Consider the following 24,348-nt stretch of genomic DNA (forward strand, 5'->3'; position numbering starts at 1 on the left):
AGCAAATGACAATGTAGCTGAAGAGACTGTGATCTGGTGAGCTGTGAAGCATCATGGAGGGACTGGCAGAAGGTCTCTGCCTAGGAATGAGGGAGGGAGGGAAGGTAGTTCACACAGACAGAACCTGAAAAATATGCCGAGACTTGTCAGACCTGAGGTGATTTGAAAGGAAACAAAACAGTAATCATGAAGTATGTTTTGGAAAACCCAGCTCTACGAGGACTATGCTGTGAAAACTTGTAAAGTACTCTGTGGTGCGGCTGAAGGACAGCCCCCAAAGACACCCATATCCTAATCTCTAGAACCTATGAACATGATCTTATGGCAAAAGGGATTTTGCAGACATGGTTAAATTAAGGATCCTGAGTTGGAGAAGTTATCCTGGATTATCTGAGTGGGTCCTAAATGCAATCACAAGTGTCCTTATAAAAGAGAGGCAGAGTGATCCCTGACCACAGAAGAGAAGGGGATGGGAGGATGGAAGCAGAGATTGAAGACACGTGCTTTGAAGGTGGAGAAGGGGGCCAGAGGGCAAAGAATAGAGGTGGCCACTGGAAATTCAAGAAGGCAAGGCAATGGATTCTGCCCTAGAGCCTCTAGAAGGAACTAGCCCTGCCAAAACCGTATCTTTAGCCCAGTGAAAATGATTCTGTAATTCTGGCCTCCAGAACTGTATGATGATACATTTGGGTTGTTTTAAGCCAGTAAGTTTGTAGTTATTTGTTACAGCAGCAATAGGACACTAACATATACTCCAATGATGAGGAACACATCCCCACAATAAGTAGACTATGACTGTATAAAAGAAATTTATAACAAAGTAATGAAAAGTATATGAATATATTTTTAAACCTCTTAATATTTTGAAGCTTAAATGAAAATAGTATCAACAGTTTTTCCAGAGTGTTTATTTGGTGTGGGGTGATGTGTTTTGTTTGTTGTCTTGATTTTATACTATTCATATTTGAGAGAGCCTAAGACGTTTGCTTTGTTGATAGTGGTATGGTGGTGGTATTTCACTAAAAGACAGACTTTGTCCAGAAACTACTTGGTTCTCCTCTACCTTCATCGGCAAAGAACATCTTGGACCCGTGGTTCTTTAAAAATCTGCTTGTTTCAAATTCTGAATACAAATGTCCTCAGAGTCAGTTCACATTAATCAGCTCACTTCCAAATTTAGAGATTATTAAGAGGGGGGAGAAAATGAGGGCTCATCCACCCATTTCCTGTAATCACATTTGCAACACTTTAAATTTTAACTGAAGCATAAAATTTCAATCTCATTATTTGATAAATGTTGAAAAAAATGAAGCATACTATCAGTAAGTAAAGAAATGTTCCTGTATACACTGCTATCTTTAAAACAGATAGGACTTCCCTGGTGGCACAGTGGTTAAGAATCTGCCTGCCAATGCAAAGGACACGGGTTCGAGCCCTGATCCCACATGCGTCGGAGCAACTAAGCCCACGTGCCACAACTACTGAGCCCACATGCCACAACTACTGAAGCCTACATGCCTAGAGCTGGTGTTCTGAAACAAGAGAAGCCACTGCAATGAGAAGCCTGCACACCGCAACAAAGAGTAGCCCCTGCTAGCCACAACTAGAGCAGCTCGCATGCAGCAACGAAGACCAATGCAGCCAATAAATAAATAAATAAATATTATATATATATATATAATGTCTTTTAAAGCTAGTAAGGGTAAACTCTTTAAAGTTATTCTGTGAAATGGCTACATATAAATGTTGCAAAACTCGAGACTTTCCCAGACATCATCTCTAGGACAGAAGCAGATATACCTCTACTGAGCTTAAAATTATAAATTCTTTTAGGTGATAGAAAAGAATCCTGAAAAAATTGTTGATCTGGACCAAAACCCTGAGAACAGAACAGAATATTTTCCCATTCTTCCTTGCCCTATAAAAACACAAACAGAACTAAACGGATTCCGTATCTTTCATATGTGGAATTATTTTTCTGAGCCATTACCACTGAGTCATAGAAACAATTACTTAAGAATTTCTAATTATTTCAGGCAAAGATAAGTCCCCAGGAGAAATGGCTCATAAGAAAAGTATAGTTCTAAGCAAAAAGTCAAAAGGCTCTGTTAAAAACTATACCCATCTTATACAACAACAACAACAAAAAGTCCTGTAAGGCTCAAGATGGAGATTTCGAAGTCCCTGGTCTTAGCATCTGGACAGACCTGTTGTTAGCTCTTGGGAGTAGTGCATGATTTTGCATTTCAGCAGAGACAAGTTCTCAGCCCATGCCCCAATTCTCTATGGGCAACATTCTGTTATTGATTACTTGAATATATGGTTTACAAAATTCAAATTCCTGTGTTCTCACCAAAAACAAAAACAAAACACACACACACACACCCACACACGCCCCTAAAGCAAACCCTCTGCATCCCAAAAACAAGAAAGCCTGCATCTCCAAAACAAGTTGCGATGAAAACGTAACCACTTAAATTATATGCTGTATTTAGAATTTCCAAATGTTACATTCAGAAAATTTCAGACTAAATACATCCTCTTTGGGGAATTTTATAAATCATTGGGTTATTATTAAGACAAAACCATATGCTAAACAAAACATAGATGCGCACCAAGGCATGTAAGACGAGAAATACTGCAAGAAAGAAAAACAAACAACAACAACAAAAAACCTAACTATATCTACATCTATAGCGTTGAATAGATCACAGGAGGGTGAATAAGTTTGTCTAAGAACCCATCACGCACTAGTAACAATAGCTTCTAAACTTCCTCGATCCCTTTCCGCCATACAATATACTCACCTCTTATAGATTACGCTAATTGATGGAGCCAGGTTACAGTTGGCAAATATTTGTATGAGCCAATTTGTCAATGAGAACGTTGGAAGGATTCTACTTTCAAGATAAATCCCTAAGGCTTTCTTCTTGGGCAATAACAGCTGCACAATTCAAGTTTCCTACAGCTCCCCAAAGCAAAGCAGTTGCTTCTAATTCATTCATTCATTTTAAAGCAATTATGTCAAACGTGATTTGATTCCATTCAAGTCAAACACTGAGCTCCTCCTAAGGTAAAAACCCTAGAAAAACAAAGAACTTACACATCAAGCAACAGCTGAAATGCAGAATGTTGAGGTTTAGGAAAGAGGTAAAGATAATTCTACAGGAATAAAGAGAAGCAGCAGCATCCACTGTGCAGAAACCACAGTAGTCTCTCTTACAACGTTCGGGACAGTAAAATACTCAAGGAATAAAGGAAAAAGAGAAGAAAGTGTCTGACAAATACATAAAGCTGGTCCTCAATCACAGAAATCAGGCATACATTTCCTCAACAGAATAACAAAGACAAACATTCCATCCCTTCAGTCACTGACTCACTGTAGTTACAGAAATGAATATGAAATCCTCTGTGCCCTGAAGAAGTTCACAGCCCAGCTGTGGAGAGACAGGGGACAGTAGGGCGTGGTAAGTGTTATGACAAAGAAAGCATGCTTGGAGGAGCAGAAAGAAGAGTCATCTAAAACTGCATGACATCAACCAAGGCCAATTCCTGTCTAAGTTCTGAAGGCATTTGGGGGTTGACCAGCAGATCTGAAGGGGAAGATGTTCCCTTTCATAAGAGTGGCGTATGCAGGGACAGGGAGATGAAGGACAACATGGCCTATTCAGGCCAAGTTCTGATGGAAGGGGCAGGTGTAGTAAAGGCAGGGGAGTGATGAAGTCAGTAATGTAGGCAGGCCTTTGTGGAGTTAAAATATTTGGGATTTTATACTGAGGATATTGAAATGTTTCACGCAAGAAATATCAAAAAACATAAATGTTTTAAGAAATGTCACTGTACCCAGAGGCTAGAGAACCAAGCAGGAAGACCACATGTGAAAAGAAATGTCTCTGAACTACAGCAACATCAGAGAAGCAGAGACATCAAAAAGGTGAAAATACCTGAACTCCGTTTTGCTAAATCTGAAGTGGGCTGACTGATAAAGGAGAGTTTTGTTTTTTCAAGATGAAAACACTGAAAAATGTATGTCCCTTTTGGAAACCTTAATATAATTCTATGATGGGGAGGAGGGGAATGAGTGAAGGACATAATTAAAGTTCCTGGATTGGAAGAATATTTTTAATGTGAATTGCTACATAAAATATCCTGAAAGTATACAAATATGTTTTTAAATACTTGGAAAATAAACTGGAAAATAATCTAAATAAGCAACAAATGCCTTAATGCAACTTACATTTATGAATAGTGCTGGAAAACCTCTATGACTTAAATTTGAGGAAACTGCATTAGGCCAATGAAAAATTCTATATTTAATGTATGAGTTAGTTGTGCATAGGATTAGAATTAGAATAGGATTAGATTAGAACCAAAAGGTAAATCAGATTCCAGGTCTGATTTTTAGACTATAAAAAAGAGATCTAGATTCTAACACTAACCAATTTTTCTTAGAGAATTTTTAAAAATAGGACAATCTGTAGAAACAACAATGACACTATACACAAATTACTATCCTCCATTCATTAGCTTTACTTTGCAACTTGTGCTTTTAGTTGTTTCATTCATTCGCTTAATTGACTGTAAGGAAACCAAAACTGGCCAAGTGAGTCATGAATGAGTCACAGCTCACCTCCTGGAGCAGCCACGAGGCTGACAGTGGCTCACTGCACCAAGCCTGAATTTCAAGTTGAAGAAGAACGTTGGAGGCGGGGCGGGGGGGGGGGGGGTGGTGGTAGGGGAAGCCAAGGGTTGCCGAGGATGCCAAAAAAATTGTTGGGAGCACAAGGACATCTTGAGGGCAGGCTTCCCTGCATATCTTTTTACGGGTTGGAATTTATGGGCTTACACCTCATCCCTAACCACAGACAAGATAAACCTGTATCCAATCTGCTCCTTTCTCAACTGATATTGTGACTTCACATATGGTCATTCGTTAAAAAGAAAGGAAGGGCTTCCTAGGTGGCGCAGTGGTTGAGAATCCGCCTGCCAATGCAGGGGACACGGGTTCCATCCCTGCTCCAGGAAGATCCCACATGCCGCAGAACTAAGCCCGTGCACCACAGCTATTGAGCCTGAGCTTTAGAGCCTGTGAGCCACAACTATTGAGCCCATGTGCTGCAACTACTGAAGCCCACGCGCCTAGAGCCCGTGCTCCACAACAACAGAAGCCACGGCAATGAGAAGCCGGCACACCACAACAAAGAGTAGCCCCCACTCACCGCAACTAAAAAGAAAGCACGCGCACAGCAAAAAAAAAAAAAAAAGACCCAACACAGCCAATAAAATAAATAAATAAATAAATAAATTTATAAAAAAAAAAAAAGAAAGAAAGGAAAACTAAGAGTGCATCCCTGATGCTACCCTCTTAATGCCGCCAATGAGACTTGCGAACACTGTGTGAAATGGGAGGACCAGAGTGACTACCCAGACGGCCACACCTTACAAACAGGCAGGTAGAGGATGCTTCGCAAGGGTAACACAGAGTCGATACACCCCTTCCTCCTCCCCCCCAAAAAGCTCCATCATTCACACTATAATTCTGTTTTAATAAATAGTACACATGACCCACAAAATCACAGTATTTGGAGATTTGAAAAACAGATATCACAAAATACGTATGATGATTTTTTTAAAAAAGGAAAAACAACAAAACAAAACACCACCACCACTGAGGTGTTACTTCCTATAGAGGCAGGGATGAAACCAGTGCATGACAAATTGGTTCCTTCCAATTTGTCATGCTGACTCAGGAACGCTCCTGCCTTTGTACGAAAGTGTGGCTAGTGACTACGGCAGCTATAAACACCAGCACAGAAGTTTTTCTTCACACATCCATTTCTGCTTGCCAGATACTATGTCACGTCCTTGCTGCTGGACCCTACCATTTCTTCTCAAGGACCAGAACCATGTAATCCTTAAACTTACACCGCTGGCATCCTCCACCATTTGAGTTAAGCAAAATGCATCCAACAAACAAATGTATGTGGAATGGGAAATGAGTAGGAAAAGCCTACAACGGTTTCTTGCCTGTTTACCTCCCAACCACCATGTTAGCACAATGCTAAAGAAAATATATCATTCTCCTACTTTCAAGCATGACGGCCAAAGCGCTCTTTAAGTTCACCATAAGGTTTTCAGAGGTCAAGTCTATGACTTCATAAAATGTTAAGAGACTCGGGTTGAGGCTCACAGTACCAATTGCTAATGCAATATAGGTAAGATATAACATCCGTATAGGGATAGGTAAGCCTCAATTTAACAAAATGTCTAAATACAGTCCGTTAAAGTTTCTAGTCCTTAGAATTTAGAAAACATTTTCCAAATAAGGCTAAGATGGTCAAGCTTTTAGGCCAGCAGCCAGGAGCCCTCACTTCAAAATAAAGACACCCAAAAGTGAAATCATTTTGGCTTTACTTCCTTGCTTTCCAACATGATGAAATGCATTCATCACATCAGAGCATGACCGCTGTCTTCTTTACATGTCTGGTGTGGACCTAAGCCCTAGCCCTCACGGGAAAGCCAGGGACGGGGCATCCTTAGGGCTATAAGCATTCCAGACCCTCAAACAGGAACAGATTGGGGAAGGGAGTGAGACGGATGAAAACAGGGAAACACTGATGGGTAAAGAAGAGGGGGAGATCCTTGAACCAGAAGACCAGCCAACTAACTTAAAGAGATGCCTCTCCCTTCTATACTTCAGGCCCAGGGCCAAGGGAACCCCAGCCCAAGAGAGGCTGAGGAGGGAAAGAGCTGCCAGCTGGGACCACAGAGGCCAGAGGCCAGAGGCCTTCTGGGATCTACTAGGGGGGCCTAACTAAAGCAACAGGAATAGCGGGGGTTACAAAGGGTGAACTCCCAGAAGACTAAAATATCTGTTTCCTGCAGAAGCAGGAACGTAGACAGGAAAGGGGAAGGAACAAGAGAAAGGGAAGAGGAAGCAGGCATGGAGGGAAGAATAATTCTTGCACTTAAAGTAGTGAGTTAGAGCCTGGGGACATAATGGGGATATTAAAACCATTCCGAGATGCCCAGTGCAAGACTGGCTGTCCCTTTCCTCGATGTTTCCTGCCTGGATAAGCCCAGAGCGCTTGTGTGCTATCATCTCATACCACTGAACCCATGACATATTCAAACGCCTTCATGTCTCCAAGTAGGTATGTAGCTTTGAACACCTCAAGGGCTCCCAATGTACTGTGCATTTAATAAGTACTTACAGAACGAGAGAGAGAGAGAGAGAGGATGATGTTTTGTCCCTTGTGTAAAATGATGCTCCTTTAGTATGCTCTCAGTAATGCTGCAAGTGAACTTGCATGTTTTATCACTGAGTAGTCAAAATACGCTGATTACCATGTTAAGCAGCTCCCTCTCAAAAGGAAAACAAACAAAGAAAACAGCAGAGAGGAGGAAAGGATGGATATTTTTGTTTCCCTTTATTGCTTTTATAGGTCATTTACATTCACTATAGTACATCACATACGTATATTTTAATTATATGTGGGCACATTCATTCTTCCTAAAAGGTCTTCCCTCCCCAGATGCCAATCACCTCCATCTTTTATAATTTCCAATTTGATTTAAATGTCCCTTCCACAGTGACACCACAAGAATGCCCCTTAACCTTTCAGCCTCAAATGCTCAAACATTAAGAACTTAGGGCAACTGATAAATGACATTCGTTGTCTTCGTCTGAATTTAGAACTAAATGAGCGGTAAATGCCTGCATCAGGGAGAGAGAAATAAAGTTAGCTTTTTATTCTTTAAAACTATATTATATATTATCATCTCAAGTCTTTGTATGCCCCTACTTTCAAAGAACCCAAAGCATTACAAGTCACTGTGTCCACACCCACCACATTTTAAAAGAAGTCAATCCTCAGGCCTGGGAACAGCTATCCCAAGCAAAAGTGTTTCCAGAACCCAGTACTTGGTATAATCTAGACCCATTCAACTGCTTCCAAAGGCAATGGCAGAAACTCCAGGGCATCCAAGAGGTGGAGGTGAGAGATGGCAGGTCAACAAGAAGAGCACGATCCTTTGCCAAGACGCCTGTAATACTAGGCCAATTTTCCAGAGCTTAACACTCAATTAGAAGACAAGTATCCACCCATGGATAAATGGATAAATGTGGTACATACATGCGATGGATTATTACTTAGCCTTAAAAAGGAAGAAAATTCTTATAAATGCTACCACAGGGGTGAACTTGGAGAATATTAAGCTAATCGAAATAAGGTATTTGTCACAAAAGGACACATACTGTATGATTCCACTTCTATGAGGCATCTAGAGTAGGCGGATGCATAAATGACACTTGCCAGGAGTTAGGTGGAGGCTACTTAATGGGAACAAAGGAGTTTCAACTGGAGAAGGTGAAGAAGGTCTGGAGACGGATGCCGGTGATGGTTGTACAACATTGTGAAGGTACGTCATGCCATAGAACTGTACCGTTAAACGTGGTTTAAAAAGTAAATTTTATGTGTATGTTACCACAATTCTAAAAAAGCTCACCTCGGAGGAATCTCCAAGCAGGTTAACTCGGGCCCAATGCATCTGCATACGAGAGGTACAAATCCAACTGTGCACAGTCTTCTCTCTCAGAGAGCGTCACTGAGGTGCCTTCGCTACAAGTTTAGACATGTGCAAGGGTGGCAGCCCCAGGCCCCTCAGGCCCTAACTGTGGAAGCTTTCTTTCCCAACCTGCATGTTCAAAGCTTCTTAGCGGCAGTTGCGCTTTGAGCCCCCATTTCTGGCACTCACATACTGAATGAACGGGGGCTCTGCCTAGTACAGTCAGCACCTCCGCAGTCTTTTACAAGCAGGAATGTTTAGTCTTGAGCCACAGCATCTGCTGCAACTGCCTTTTCTGTGTAATTGCTTTGGGCTGTGAGAAGTGCTTCCTGAAGAAGATTGTCTTCCGCCCCACATTTCTTCCAACTCAACTTCAGCAGATTCCAACACTGTTTCTACTGTTTCTGAAGCCCACATCCCTGGAGGACGGCAAGGACCTACCTCTTTGTACGGGCATCTCAAGGCACTAGAGTTCCTACATCTTTTAATGACCAGGTCCTCAGGACCTTTCGTGTTCTTTCTTTCTTTCTTTTTTTTTTTTTTTTTTTTTTTTTTTGGCAAAAGTAGGGCCTATCCCTCTTACTTATCTCTGCTGATCCCAATCTCTTTTGAGAAAGACTCAGAGGCCCCTCCCTTCCCTTCTATTCCCCTGTGAGTTGTTGGGTAGAAATGAACAGTTTACTTCCCAAGTTAGATAATCCCACCCAGGGGTTACTCCCATCAGGCCACCTCCAGCCAGGCCTGGGCTAGCTCCCCAAGAACACGCCTCATCTCTCCCATACCTTCCCTTAGAATCCTAACTCCTTAAAGAACCTGATCAGGGGCCTTCGGTGCCTAGGTGATACTTGCCAGCCGGATTAAAGTAGCTCCCTCACCTTGACACTCACTTCCTGACCTCTTCAGTACTTCCTGCTTCCCTCTCCAATGCAAATTTTCGTAACCACTTGGGGTTAATATCCCAGGGCCACCACCACAAGCCAGTGAGCTGAAGAAGGCTTTGTACACAGGGGAAGAAGGTGCCACCCCAGGGGCACAAGTAAAGCCTGGCCTGGATCCACGCTGAAAAGAAAGTCAGTTGCATTTCCACCTCTACCAGCAAAAATCTTTATGCAGGACACAGAATGCAAAACCACACCCAGCTCTAAGCTTTGAAAATTTCGTTTCCAGCTGTTCCTACTTCAGATTCTAGCTGAGTCTTTAAAGGGGCACTCTGTAATATTTTCTGGGTCTTTGTGAAAACCTTTCAGAAGTTGTCCCATATGAGCCTATATTTCTACAGGTCCCTTACCCTTTCCAATTGTTGCTGTTAGGATGAATCTCCTTTCCTTTCTGTATCTGTCTATCCTGGCTTAAGACCTCACTTCTCCGATCATCTCTCTCATAAGACGTGAACCTCTCTCTCCAAGCTTCATTAGTCCTTTCAGTCCATCATTGCTCCTTTTCTCATAAGACCAAAGCATATTTTTCAAACCACTTTCGTTCCTTCTTGATTTCCTAAGAAAATCTGACATCTAGAATCTGAGCGTTGCAGGCACAGGCCTTTGTCATCATCGTTTTAACGTTTGGGTTTGCAACAATGTCACTGACTCATTGGTCCATCTAAACCCAAGAATGCAGCATATGCTTAAGCAAGGATGTTCCCCTTCCTTTTCACTTGCTTCTTAAGAAAATCTACAACTCTTCTATAGGTGAAGCCACAGTTCTATGATCCAATGGTGGGAAGTAAGGTAGCAAATCCAGAGCAAACCTAAGTCATGTTTCCCAGAACAGAGGAACTTGTTAAGAGTGTCAGAGCACTGCTTCTGTCCTGCTAGGCACTGTGTGCCTCAGCTCCCTCCCAGGGCTGTCTCTGAGGCCTGCCCAGCTGCAGAGATAGCACCTTCCAGGTCTGCTAGAGGTGGGTGGGTAGGTCGGTTGAGGTTGGTCATATGATAGATAGGTGGTCTATTAAGATTTTAGATAAACAACAAAATTACCTAAGATTAGTCCCTCCAGGGCCTTCCTCTGTTTGGCCTGGAATGAAATTAACTGAATGTGGTGAGGCCAATTTGTCACTTCCTACCTTGGCCTTGTTCTCACAATTTAAAGGAGGAACCTCATACAATAGCACTCTTGAAACTTTATCACCTTTGCAGTTTGAAGTCCTGGCCTGCAGCTTTGACTGAAACACAGTAAAAGCAGCAAATGCTCTTCCACCCCAAATAACCAAAAAGATCTAACCCCTTCCCCAGCCTCACCTGCAACAAAAGTCCAAGCTGAACCCACAAAACCCAAAGTACATACAAGTGCCTCAGCTCACCCGCAGAGCCCAGCAAGGATCAGTGCATCTTGCACTTGCTAAGGCCTAAAGCCCCATAACAAACAACTGTGTCTGGTAAAGTCATTTACCTGTGGACGAGGCCATCAAAAGCTTCACAGTCTCCCAAGGGCAAAGCAATAAATGTTCCCTTCCTACTTAGTGAGAAACTTAATAAGCAATAGATAAAACAGATGCAAAAATAAGATGACTATGTAAACTTTTTATTGATAAAAGCTAATAATATATATTGGAAAGTGTAGTTTAGGGATGCAGGTTCTCCTCTTGTTCCCCTCCCCCTCCAAAAAATACTGTAAGCCTCCCCCTCGAGGACAGAACCTGCTCTGCTTAGCCTACCTTATGAATGACACTAGACCAGAAAACCACCACCCTCTTTGCAAGTAAGTAGGTCTCAAAAAGAAGATCCAGAAGAAGCTGAGCTGCATATACCCAAGATTACTCTAACACTTTAACACAAGTTTTTCCACATGGAAACAAAGGATGGGGAGAGAGCTTATCCTCCAAAATAGACCTGTCTTATAATTTGAACTCTTTTTTACATCTTCAGTGCCAATCACAGTTGTGAATATAGTATAAGTTCAATAAATTGAAAGAATGAATTCTATTTCTGAATGAACAAAATAGTTTTGCACTTGCAGAAGTTCACATGCTCTGTGAAACATGACTTAGGTTTGCTCTGGATTTGTTACTAAAGTTCCTACCACTGGATCATAGAACTGTGGCTTCACCTATAGAAGAGTTGTAGATTTTATTAAGAAGCAAGTGAAAAGGAAGGGGAACATCCTTGCTTAAGCATATGCTGCATTCTTGGGTTTAGATGGACCAATGAGTCAGTGACATTGTTGCAAACCCAAATGTTAAAACGATGATTAAAAGGTATAATATAAAACAGTTTGCACTTCTGGGAAACGCAAGCCAAAATGATCGGACGTCTCAAGTGCAAGAAAATGGACTGAGTATAATCTAATCTCTTAGGAATGCTCATCTTCATCAAGTCCTTCTGCTGTCTGACTCAGGATGGTTCTGTGCCCGGCCTCCCAGACGGCTCAGGTAATGTTATCACAGCTCTTGGATGAAGAGTGTTGGCGAAGACGAAAGACTGCTAGATGCTAAACTATGCCTGACACACGAATGCGCCCTCTCTTCCTCAGACCTGTCCTCATGATTGTGAAAGATTATATAAGAAAAAAAGCAAGCAAGATCCTAACTACAAGATATAGTCAAGTTTTTAAAAGGTCCTTGGGAAACACCTAGACATTTAATTTCACAGAGCAATTCGAAATCACAAATGCTTTTAACAAATTATACCTAAAATTATTCTATCCTGTGTTTATTGCTAATAATACGTTACTATGTATTTAGTTATTTATACTTTCCTAAAGATTTACTGAGTATTCCATGCCAGGCACTGTGCTGGGCTGGCAATTCAGCAGTGAATACAATCTCAATGGTCCCTGCCATCACGAGGCTTAGGTCTAGAGGGAAAATCGGTCCTAAAGCAAGTGTCTCTGCAGATGATGAGCTGTGCAAAAGGCAGACCTAAAAACCAAGAAACAAGACAAAATGGCAAGTTTCAAGTCTAGAAGAAAAAGAGCAGGTGACAAATTCTGGTAATGGAAAAATGTCCAACGTGGGTGCAGCAGCATGAGCGAGAGAGAGGGAAACTGAGGCCGGAGAGGGCAGCAGGGTCAGATCACACAGGGCCCAATTCAGGATTTTGGACTTCACCCTCAGGGCATGGGAGGCTTTCTAAGAGTGCTAAAAGGGTTCACACGATCAGATTTATGTAGTTTTTGCTGTTGTTTTAAGGTTGAAGATGCTGCTGGGAGAACACACTGGCATACTGTAGACTGTCACTGCATATACCAATTAGGAGGAGGCAGAGGTCCACGCGAGAGATCACGGAGCTGGGGAAGAGCACAAATGGACTCAAGACAATGAAGGCTGAGCACTAAACACCTTGCACCAACTAAGTACTTGATAGTTATCGTGAGGTAGCTACTTATAACCCATTTTACAGATGAGAAAACAGACTTCGTGAGGTTAAGTAATTTGCTCATTCAGCAAATAAGTAGCTGAGATATGAATCATATCCAAATGACACCAAAATCCTTGTTTTTAACCAAGACTTTGGAAATTTGCGATTTTGGTCCATTAAAAAATATTTCTCTACAAACTATCTGCCAGTATGTTAACAAGAGCTGCAAAAATGTTTATATCCTTTAACCTGGAAACTTCACTTTGGAAAATAAAACTGAAGGAAATAATCCAAGCAGCAGCGGGGGAAGAATCTCTACAAGAGCATTTATAATCATGCTATCTGTAAAAGAGAAGTATTGTAAGTAACCCAAGTGACTAATTATATAAACAGGAAGCATATTAAGAAAGCAGACCCATCATCATGTTCACAGCTACATACTACTCCATTATCACTTCCTACGTGATCCTGAGAAACTGCTCGGTCTTCTCTAAAATATTCAGCTATAATGATTAAGTTCTTTTAATGACTCCCTCAACCATCTAGGGAAAATGGCATTAATAATACTAACCACAGTTGTATTTAGTGGAAGAATTGTTCTTACCGCTCTCTGATGATGAGTTCACAATGTGCAAAGCTCTGAGGCAGGAACTGTCATACATTATCTCATCTAATCCTAACAACTTGCAGCGCAGAGGGTGCTGTTCTCCACAGGCAGCTGAGGGAACAGAGAGGTGAAAGAGCTGCGCTAGAGCATACAGCAAATTAGTAGCACATCAGAAACTGGAATTCTAAAGCCTGTGTTCTCTTCACTATACAATGCCACCCACTGGTTATCAGAGAAAATGGAGGTTCAGATAAATTGAGTGACTTGAGGCTCAGAGATGACAAAGCTAGTGTCAGAACCAGAATTTGAATGTAGATCTCCCAATTCCTGGTAGTGTTGTTTTTCTCTCTTGTTATATCACAGTTGTCACGTATGAAATCACCAACAGATAGATAAAACTAAGTAAATTAAAGCACTTTAAAGCCACCATATTCTAAAGCTTAGATTCAATTGGCCTAAATAAAACATATGCAGAAAGATAGAATACTACAGAAAAGAAAAATCTGCCAAAGACCAACAAAAGGTTATCCGTCCAAAAGAACTGTGGGGAAAGCCCTGTGTCATGAAAAGATTAGATGGGGTGGAGACAAAGGACCTCCCATGATTACTAAGTGCCACTATGTCCTAGTGCTGTGCTAGATATTTTGCCCATCAGAGTTCACTTGCTCTTTGCACCACTCTGTGAAGAACAGGAAGAATTCTATTTCACAAGCAAGAAAACTTAGATGGTGAGAGATTAAGCGATTTGCCCACAGTCACTCAGCCAGGGGGATGTGATTTCAACCCACGCCAATCTGATGCTAAAGTCCATATTTTTTCAATATACCATGATGCCTCCCACTGCAACACGACTGACAGAATTATATTTTTTGCATCCTGTGATTAAAATGAAGGACAGGACTTCCTAGGTGGCACAGTGGTAAGGAATCCGCCTGCCAATACAGGGGACACGGGTTCAAGCCCTGCCCTGGGAAGATTCCACATGCCATGAAGCAGCTAAGCCCGTGTGCCACAACTATTGAGCCTGTGCTCTAGAGCCCCTGAGCCACAACTACTGAGCCCATGTGCCGCAACTATTGAAGCCCACGTGCCTGGAGCCTGTGCTCCGCAGCAAGAGAAGCCACTACAGTGAGGAGCCCCCGCTCGCAGCAACTAGAGAAAGCCCATGTGCAGCGGCGAAGACCCAACACAGCCAATAAATAAATTAAATTAATTAATTAATAAAAAATAAATAAAATAAAATGAAGGACACAATATCTGGCATTCCTCTCCAAACAATATTAAGGCTAATGATAGGGATTCATTAAATAGTCACTCAACAGCCACTCACAGGAGCACTCACTCTGCTGGGTATGAGCTAGGAACATACAGTTGAACAAATGGTCCCAAATTTCATGGAACCCTAGGAGAAATAACATGTTTTGGTGAAACCATTAGTGAATATGTATACTCTTGGGAATCTGGGACACATTTGGGTTATCTGGTTTGAAATGGCAAAACCCCAGCTCTCTTACGAACTGAGTGATTCTGGATGACTATGTGTCTGGATAGCTGAGAATTTACTCTTCTAAGCATCATATCTTTGATTTCACAATTTTTATTGCTTAATCATTTCTCAGTGCTTTGTCAACTCTCCCAGGACATTCTGAGCTCCAAAGTCTGAGATCGTGCATTCCCCATTCTCAATGACTCTCCTTTATTATAGCCGATGGATTGATAGATGGATGGGAGAGAATAAGGTCTTTATAATAAGAACTTCACATGAGAAATTCTGCACTTCAGCACTTTCCAAACTTGCTTAAAGAATTTTTAAGATTTGTTTGTTTTTAAGGAATAACACAATTTAAACTTCTGAGGAGCTGGGTCATTACTAGCATTCTGTTATGAGAAAAATAATGTGCCATGATTCAGGAAACCAAGCAACCTTGGGCAAATCACTGCATACATTAGGAACCTTAGACTGCTCATTTTTAAAGTGAAGGAGCTGAGCTAAAACTATCTCTGAGGACTTTTCCAGCTCCATAACTGCATAACTCTTTGAACAATAAAATTAGTTACTATAATGTCGATTCAAACAAAACTATCCTTCTCCAGAGCCTTGTGCAGTATGTGAATTAGTTTGGCTGCATTCTCCAAAGTCCAAGATTAACATGGTTTTCGAGTTCTTGAGTCCATGATTTACAGTATTTACTACTGCCAACCTAATGTCCAGCTCTCCTTTTTTCTCATTTTAACTTGCAACCTGTAATCTCCTTCAACTAAAAAACAAAAACAAACAACGGCAACAAAAAAACAGGCTTAATGAAAAGATGAAAAGTAATGGAACTACATTTACTGAGTACCTTCCAAGTGACAAATAAAATACGCATTACTTCAATGAATTTAATCTTTACAACACTGCAAATAAGTATTATCTCTACTTAATAAATGTGGAAACCCAAGATCAGAGTTAAGTTGCACAAGACTTTAAGTGGCAGAGCTAAGAGTCAAAGCCAGGTTGATGTATCCAAGGCTCATGTGCTTTCTGCTACACAATGTTGTGTATTGAAACGGGGGTAAATTAAAAGTCCTCAGCCTTGAAGTCAGAATCTAGGAACTCTCTCTAATGGTTACATAAATTAAGTTTAGCTTATTACATTTACATGGAGTTTAAGACATTCATTTTCTCTTCTTCTGTAGAGAAGGGCTTTATTATTATTATTTATTATTTTTCAAATGCACATTTTTACTTAGCTTATTTTATATAAAACTCAGGAGGGCTTTAGGTAGTTATCAAATGGGCAAGGATGCCAAAAAGCCTAGTGCTTGCTAGGTAAGAAATTAATTTATATGTATTGTTAAAACTGGTGAATCATTTATTAAACAATGAAGGGGAAAAAAATTAAACCCTTTACCAAATTTTACTACTCTTAACTAAGGTCATTAAATACAACTATATATTCGAAAAGACTGAGAGCTCAATAAGGTTTAACTATCAGGGCTGCTGCAAAAATACACTTAAGAATCCAGCTTCATGTTTCAGAATCTACCGGGATAAAACTGATAAACAACAATTATGTCACATTCTTTCCTTAAACAGTGTCTCTGGAAGCACCCAAGTCTTTCATGTTGGTGCTCATCCTGAGCTCCATAAATCTCAGTTCTTGCTTCCCCCTCACTGAGGATGAATAAATATATTCTACTGAATCTCCAAGTACAGTTTACAGGCAAATGCAAGACTCTATTTTCAAGTACTCTGTCATCATAAATAATCTGAAGTCAAGCATTTCTTGTGTGGCTGACTATGAACCAAGCTTACTAACTCTCTCTAGCCCCACAAATGCTTTCTTATATTTGCAGGTCAAATGCCAGGGAATTTAATAACCTTCTGCTGAATCTACACTTTGGAGTGTCAATAAGTGATGAATTATTCTAGATCCATGCTCCTTTGTCAGGTACCACATATGTGATTAAGTGAAAGTTGCACTAATTGAATGATAATATTACCATAAAAAAAAAAAAGGCTTACTAAAATAAGTAGACACTATGAGTTGGTTGCAAGGGGGCACATGCAGCCTCAGTCCTGCTGGGAACTGATAAAAATGGCTCGAGAGCTTCTGGCTTGTTGGTGGATGTTCACGTAAGCACTGGGCTCTGCAGACCACAAACCAAAAGAAGTATTGCTAGTGCACAGTGTCAAATTTCTCAGAATCAACGTTTTCATAACACCTGGTCCCCTCTGGGATTTTCATTGATTAAACAGTCCCTTCAAGACCTCTTGGTAATCAGAAGGCCAAAAAATGTACAAATGTAACTTGTAAAGTTTGGAACAGTCGCTCCCTCTCATGACAGTAATAATGGCCACCATCACAGGGAGTGGATGAGACAGACTGAGGCCAAATCCAAACCCAGGAGGGCTGGGTGGTAATGATGAGAGCCAGGTGAACTGGCAGGGACTAGCGCAGAGTCGGGGACTCAGGGTGTCTGGCTTCAGAGGATTGGAGTCTGACTGCAGGAACAAGAGGAAGCCAAAAGGATACGAGGCATCGCAAAGAGGCAAGAAAAGCAGCAACAGGCTGCAGTGAAACCGGACAGTAAAAACAGGCTGGTGTGCCGACTTTGACAGCTCTCTTCAGCTCAGCCTCGAGAACAGGAAAGCCTGTGGGGAAGGGTGCCACAGGCTGGCCCATCTGAGGTCACAGAAGGTGAAGGGAATTTGGGGTGAAAGTGGAATAGCTGACCGCAGATCCAGAGAGGACTTTGGAGTATACAGCCAAGGACAAAAGGACCACGGAAGGAGGAGATGTCAATCAAGTAAAGAGCACAGGGAGGGTAAGGAATGGTACAGACAGGTGTGAGGGAGGGAGGGAAGCCAGGAGGTTAGAGGGAGAGTGAGCAGGCCCTCACCTCTCCATGCTTTCTTTTTTTAAGGACTTTTATTGAGATATAACTGACATACAATAAACTGCATATATTTAAAGTGTACAATTTGATATTTTTTTCTTATTAGTAATGTATATATGGCAATCCCAATCTCCCAATTCATCCCACCCCAGCTCCCCCCCACCCCCACCCTACGTGCTTTACTTTAGATGCCCATTAAGCAGTCTGACTCCAAAGTCTCTGTTCCCTCAGCTTTTAAGACATTCAAGAGAACAGGCCATCCTCTGAGGCTCCAGGCCACACACCAGACAGATGTAATTGAACACCTTCACTGTCATATGCAAACGGTACAGCCCTAATCCAGTACTAACGTTATCAGTGCTCAGAATAACTGCCTTGTTTGGGGACATCACTGAAGTCAATATCTTTGCACATCCTCCATCCCACACGTGCTCTCCCCCACCCAGTTTTCTTTCACAAACCTTCTTCCTCTCTAGTAACCACTCATGTCTGTCCTCTTCCTGGTCTCGTCTCTTTCACCCAGCTGCCTGCACTTTTGCACCAGCCTTGTAGCATCCAATGACTTACTTCCCTTCTCATTCTTGCAAAAGCCTCACTCCAAGGTCAAATCTGCTTTCTCCCAGCCCCTCAAAAGCAGAAACTCCCTATGATTTACCTTTACGCCCTCAGGGCCCTGCACACAGGAGGAGGTACTAGACAAATGTCTATGGAAAGAAGTACCACGAGCCAGGCACACACATAATCCGTTCTGTGACATTAATGTCTGCCCTGCAAATCAGCAAATTAAAAAGCATCCACAGAAGCATCACCCACCTACCAAACATCTGCCAGGCCCATCACTCTGACTCAAGCCCCCCTTCCCATCCCCCTGTTTCATAAGGGCACGTCTGAGGTAAAATCCACACTGTGTAGACGAAAAGCAACACAGGCTCAGGGACTGAGTTTTATTCACCTTTGAATCCTCAGCATCTACTACAAAGCCCAATATTTAGCAAAAAAATGCATAATTTGATTAATCAATCAATCATGCAGAAACTCCCATGAAAACAGAAACAGAAAGCAGAAGAGCTTAGAAATTACCAAAAAGCAAATAATCCACAAACTAGATAATCAGACTCTAAAATAACTGAAAACTAGTTTCATTATTTTAGACGTTTCTGTTTTAAATACAGCAAACTTTAGTGCAAAATAATAATGTCACTTTACATTTGCAGAACAGGCCTTGCTTTCTACAATCAATTTCCCAGTCATTTGCTCATGTAATTCACCATCTATCAGCGGAGCTTGGTAGCAGGAATGGGAAACTTCACTGAATTTGGAATTAGGACAATTGGACTCAAGTCCTGTCTTTACCACTTCCTGTCTGTGACCTTGAGAAAAGTCCTTTAGCCAGTGCACATCTCAATTTCCTTGTCTGTAGAGCAGAGATAAGATCTTGTTCTTCCTGCCTTTTAGACTGATGAGGATCCAGGAGGTGAGGGGAGAAAGAAGGAAATAAAATCTTGCTGAATACCTACTATGCCTAGCATTTTACATATATTATTGAATTCTCACCACATCCTGCAAAGTAGGTTTGACTATTTCTTGCCTATTATAGGCGGAAACTGAGACTCAGCAAGGAAACTAGCAATTCTATGACCTTGGGAAACTTAAGTGCCAGAGCTGGGATTCAAACACTTCTGGCTTGTCCCAAAGCTCTCCTCATGAAAGGTAATGCCTCCTAAATGAGATCTAAATATGTGTAAAAAAATTAGTTGCTTTTTAGCATCTTACCGCATATGTCAGTATTTTCTATCATTGCTTTAAGTATGGAAGGTGGAGACAAAGAGAAGCAGGTGTTTGCTAAGGTCACATGTCAGAGACAGAGCTGGGAGTAGAACCTGGGTCTCCTGACTCCTGGCCTGAAGTCTTTCCATTAAGCCACGCCCCCAGGAAAAGGCTCCTGGCATTAGTGGGCACTGAGGCATGATGCCTGTTTATTCAGACCAGCTGTTACAGATCTATTTTAAGACAAGCACTTTGAAAATCATGGAAGGTGAGTATCAAGTGTTTCATTAAATATTCCATATTAATTGACCCTTTAGAGAACTCCCATGTGAGCAGCACATGCTGCCAGCTTCCTGTTAAGCAAGCCACTCAAAAGCTGACTACAACTGTGTCTTGCAACACATATTTTGAAAGCACATTCACATAGCAGCACAAAATACAATTCTAAAATAGTTTTCCATGGAAAATCAGAAGTAGCTGCTTCTTCGCTGATCATGGTTCTGTCCATTAAATGCTTGAGACTGACTGGAGAAAGGCAGAATGTGAATCTGTGACTGTCCTTAATACCATCCAGGGTCTGTGCGAACAGGGGAAAAAGAGTGGGATATAATATTCCAAATAACAGCTAACAATAGATGTCTGTGAATTTACAAGAAGAATGGTTATAACATTGGGGGGGGGGGGAACAGATAGTCACTTGTAAACATGCCATTGAAAACAATGGTATTCCTGCTGCCCAGGGAGATGTAAGCTGTCCTGACCCTGCTCAAGAGTCGGGTATTAAACTATGTGCTCGAGATCAGCTGTCACGAGGCACAGCGATAAAAGGCCGAAAAGGACCAGCTACACTCGTTTTCTCCTTTCCTCTCGTTAACTTGCCTCAGTTTTTCTGCTTTTATTTCCTCTCCCCATCATATACCCATCTCCCATTTCACACTGCTTTGTGTGATAAATGTGTATAAAACCATCCAGCTGGTACATTCAATACCCTAAACCAAAATTATTACTCAATATCCAACTTAGCATGGAGGTGCAATAATCAACAGCCACAAAACCAACCAGAACGTTCCTCCACAGGAATGCCACACGAGCATAAGACAGTGAAAACAAGAAAAAGTCCGCACAGGTCACATTCAGATGTGCCAATTGCCTTGCAGATAGGAACTCAGTTCACTTTAAATGCTTTCATTCCAATCTTGCCTCTACCACGAACGACTTGTTAGTACAAGTTACGAACTCCCCTCAGCCTTGGAGAGTAACACGGGGATGAGTACCAGTGCCCGTCTCCCGGTGCTGTGCTGACGGGATGAGATAACGCGGGGACGGCGTTAACACATTGCCTGGCATGTTGCTGCAGACACAGCAGTAATAATCGTAGTCAAAGTAGTTGACATTTATTGAGCATTTACTCTGTGCCAAGCACAGGGATAATTAGTTCATTTAGTCCTCACAACCACTCCAGGAAGCAGGTTCTTTTATTATGCCTGTTTTTGAGATGAAGAAGTTGAAAGACAGACAGGTTCGGGGAGTTTCCGGAAGTCACTCAGGTGGTAAGCAGAGGAGTAATGTTACCTGCTGTTGTTAGTAATGCCACTTAAAGAACATCTGTTTTTGGTTTTCAATGACATAGTGCTTAATGCATCTTACTAAATTCTATATAGGTGTGTTTGACAAGGTAGTAAACAGTTACCATTTTCAATAAGTTTCATCAATGCCTCCTTATGCACACGTGTTTCGTAATGAGTCCCTTGGTCAAATTCTAGAGATGTATATAAATAAAAGAGCCTATGATAGCCTCAAGCAGGTCACAGCCTAGAAGGGAGACAGATATGAAAAAGATTGCAAAACCGTGCAAGGAATGCTGCCCTCCACCCTTGTACACAGTACAGCATGGCCCCAAACAGTAAGTGATCACTCACACCTGCAGGAGAAGCTGGGCGGCCCTCACGGCAAAGGGCCCTTGAATCAAATCTTCATTCAGACAAATGAGAAAGGGCATTTCAAGTAGAGAAATGGGCAAATGCAATAGCAGAGAGACACTTAACAGTGTAGTTCATTTGAGAAGCCACAAAAAAGGTCAGGAGCAGACTTGAAAGAGCTTTGAAACATGAAGCAGGACCAGCCCATGGGCCCCGGCATGCTTACTAAGGAGCCTGGATTTTATCCCATGGTCCATAGGGAAGAGTCATAAGGATGTTAGACTGACCTGACCCAGTAGTTTAGGTCAAACTTTAGGCGTCCTTAGTCACTCTCCATCACACCCAGTGCTCATCAGCAAGTCTTTGTGGCTCTACCTTGAAAATGTATCCCATGCATGCAAACGAAAAGATTCAGGAGAGAACGGAAGATGCAGGAAAGCAAAGAAACAGAGTGAAGGAGGAAATGGCCTTTGCCGGGAGCACTGATAATTCACTCATAGAACAGGAGAGAGAAAGCATCGTCTACGGAAAAGATGCAGGAAGGTGGGAGCCTGAGTAAGCTCCGCTCTGATTGTGTGTATTTTCCGGGTAGAACAGGAAGCAAGATTACCAGCTGAGAGAAAGAATGGAGATGAAGGTTCAAGAAGAAAAGGTACCAGATAGGTACCTGGGAGAGTCAGAAATTGAACGGTCTAGGGCAGTTTTCAAATTTGCCTCAGTACCCCTTCACATCCCTAAAAAATAATACTGAGAATCCTTAGCAGCTTTTGTTCATGGGGGTTAGGTCTATGAACACCTAATACACTGGAATTCTAAAATGAGAGATTTTAAAACGTACACAAGCACACCATCACAGCCATGACATCAGCAGTGTCATGTAGCTTTCAGAAAACTCCACTACATGCTTATGAGAAAATGAGAGTGAGAAAAGGCAAGTAATGGCTTAATCATATTATAAAGAGAATGCTTGACCTTAGGGAACCCCTAAAAGCGTCTTAAGGACTGTCAGAGTCCCCAGATCATTAAGACTGTCTAGAGAAATGTAATCAGATGGCTGCGTCGCCTAAGGCACCCACCTGAGGTTAGGATCCTGAATTTAAAGTGAGAGCACTCAGGTGGCATAGGTTTTCCTCCATTGGGTTCAGCAGCTGAACTGCAGGCAGGAAGTAAGTAGATTTAACCAGGGTTGTATTTTACCGAAATGAGCATCACCAACCAAAAGAAGCTAAGGAAGTAACTATCATGGCCACGGTATTTAAGCTGAGTAGGAAGGAAATGAAGACACGAAGGCAGTGAAGAGGTGGTGGGACCAAGAGTTCAAAAGATCGTTGAATTTTAGGTATTAGTAGAATAATCCAGAAAGGAAGGATTAGTAAGAGAGTAGGATGCTTGAAACAGAATACAGAAGGTAACTGGCAACGACTTCAAACTCAACATACAAAACTAACTGTGCACCCTTTATCTCTGACATCTGCACCTCCCCTCTATCCCCCTAGTCACCCAAGTCTGAAACCTGAGGCTCATCCCAGATACTCTCCACTTGCACTGCACCTAAGAGGTCCCAAAGTCTGGTGCATTACAAGTCGCCATCCTCTCTCATCTTTCTCGCTCCTCCCTATTCCTCTACTCCCACCCCTTCTCTGGCCTTGCATCTACTGGCCTCATCCTCCCCTAACTGAACTTCAGCAGGAGTCTTTCTCACGCCCAGCTCCACCCCATCCAATTTATCCTTCACTCTGCTGTGGGTGAACTTTCCACGGTGAACTCTGATCATGTGATCCGCATCCCTCCATCCAAGAAGTGACTGTAACCACAGAGCAGGGGACATAAAACAGGCAGATATAGGCTGTCACCATGAACGTGGGGTCCACCAGGGTATGAAAAGGAGGTAACACCACAGTGTCATGAGATGATACAGGGAAGAGGATATGAAAAAAGGCAACGAAGGACAAAACTAAAATTCTTAAGGTATGGTTAAAGAGAAGCCAGCAAAGGAAGCCGAGAAGGAATATAAAAGGCACAAGAGAACCAGGAGAGTCTAGTGTGGTGAGAGTTAAGTGAAGAGTTTCAGGATGCAAGGAAAAGTCAATGATGTAAATTGCCACTGAGAGATTAAGAAAAATAATTTTTAAAAAGTCTGTTGTATTTGAAAATTTGGAAATCAGTGGTGATCTATACTGGATCAACCCTATTTGCATCACAAAAATGATACAATTTTCCCCATCTTAGAAAAAAAAAAAAAAAGCACTTGCTCATTTTGTTCATTCTGACAAGCCACGGAATTGTACCTCACCAATACAGTTTCGGCACTTCAATCCTTTACCCCAGGCTCTGGTTCCTCGAGAGTCCAGGTTAAGCCATCAAGTATGCAGACAGCACAAGTGCTTAACATGCCTGGGCTACTTCACATGAAAAGATCTTGATTGGTGTCAAGTTTAAAATTATGCTGGCCAAGAGAATAATCCAACAAATGGCAAAGGGGTTACTGACTCCTGAGAAGAAAGACTAAATAATGACATTATTTTCTGAGCTGACTAGCTAAAAACATAACCGGCACACCACTCTGTTCAGACAATGACAGCCTTTTTTCTCTCTTCCGTATCACCCTGTAATCTCCACATAGCAGTTCCTTTTGGGGGGGGGGGTTTAGATACAGACATGCATTTGGAAAGCACACCTTAATGCTAAAACTAATATAATCATATTTTTACAACAATGTACAGTTATGTATAGCAGAAATAAAGTTCTCCTTAACTTTAAGAAGTAGTAACAGCAGTAAAAACCCAACTGTGTGTTAGGAGCTTAGAAG

At 41.8% G+C, this 24,348-nt stretch overlaps 1 protein-coding gene across 5 annotated transcripts in view; it reads right to left on the bottom strand.

Moving 5' to 3' along the window:
- The window catches only part of VAV3 (vav guanine nucleotide exchange factor 3), a 376,903-nt gene that overhangs the window by 346,990 nt on the left and 5,565 nt on the right, over positions 1-24,348 (bottom strand). The window contains exon 1 of one of the 5 annotated variants that reach the window (XM_057720914.1): positions 13,468-13,509. The exons of 3 other annotated variants lie outside the window; for them this stretch is intronic. Coding sequence is in view for 1 of the 2 variants with exons in the window: in XM_057720825.1 (XP_057576808.1) it covers positions 8,509-8,556 (48 nt within the window). In the remaining variant the exon portion in view is untranslated. Of the gene's footprint in view, positions 1-8,508; positions 10,106-13,467; positions 13,510-24,348 lie in introns of those variants that run through there. One more of the 5 variants, XM_057720825.1, reaches the window with a different exon arrangement.

The sequence above is a fragment of the Hippopotamus amphibius genome, chromosome 1, assembly GCF_030028045.1.
Source record: "Hippopotamus amphibius kiboko isolate mHipAmp2 chromosome 1, mHipAmp2.hap2, whole genome shotgun sequence".
Classification (NCBI taxonomy): Eukaryota; Metazoa; Chordata; class Mammalia; order Artiodactyla; family Hippopotamidae; genus Hippopotamus; species Hippopotamus amphibius.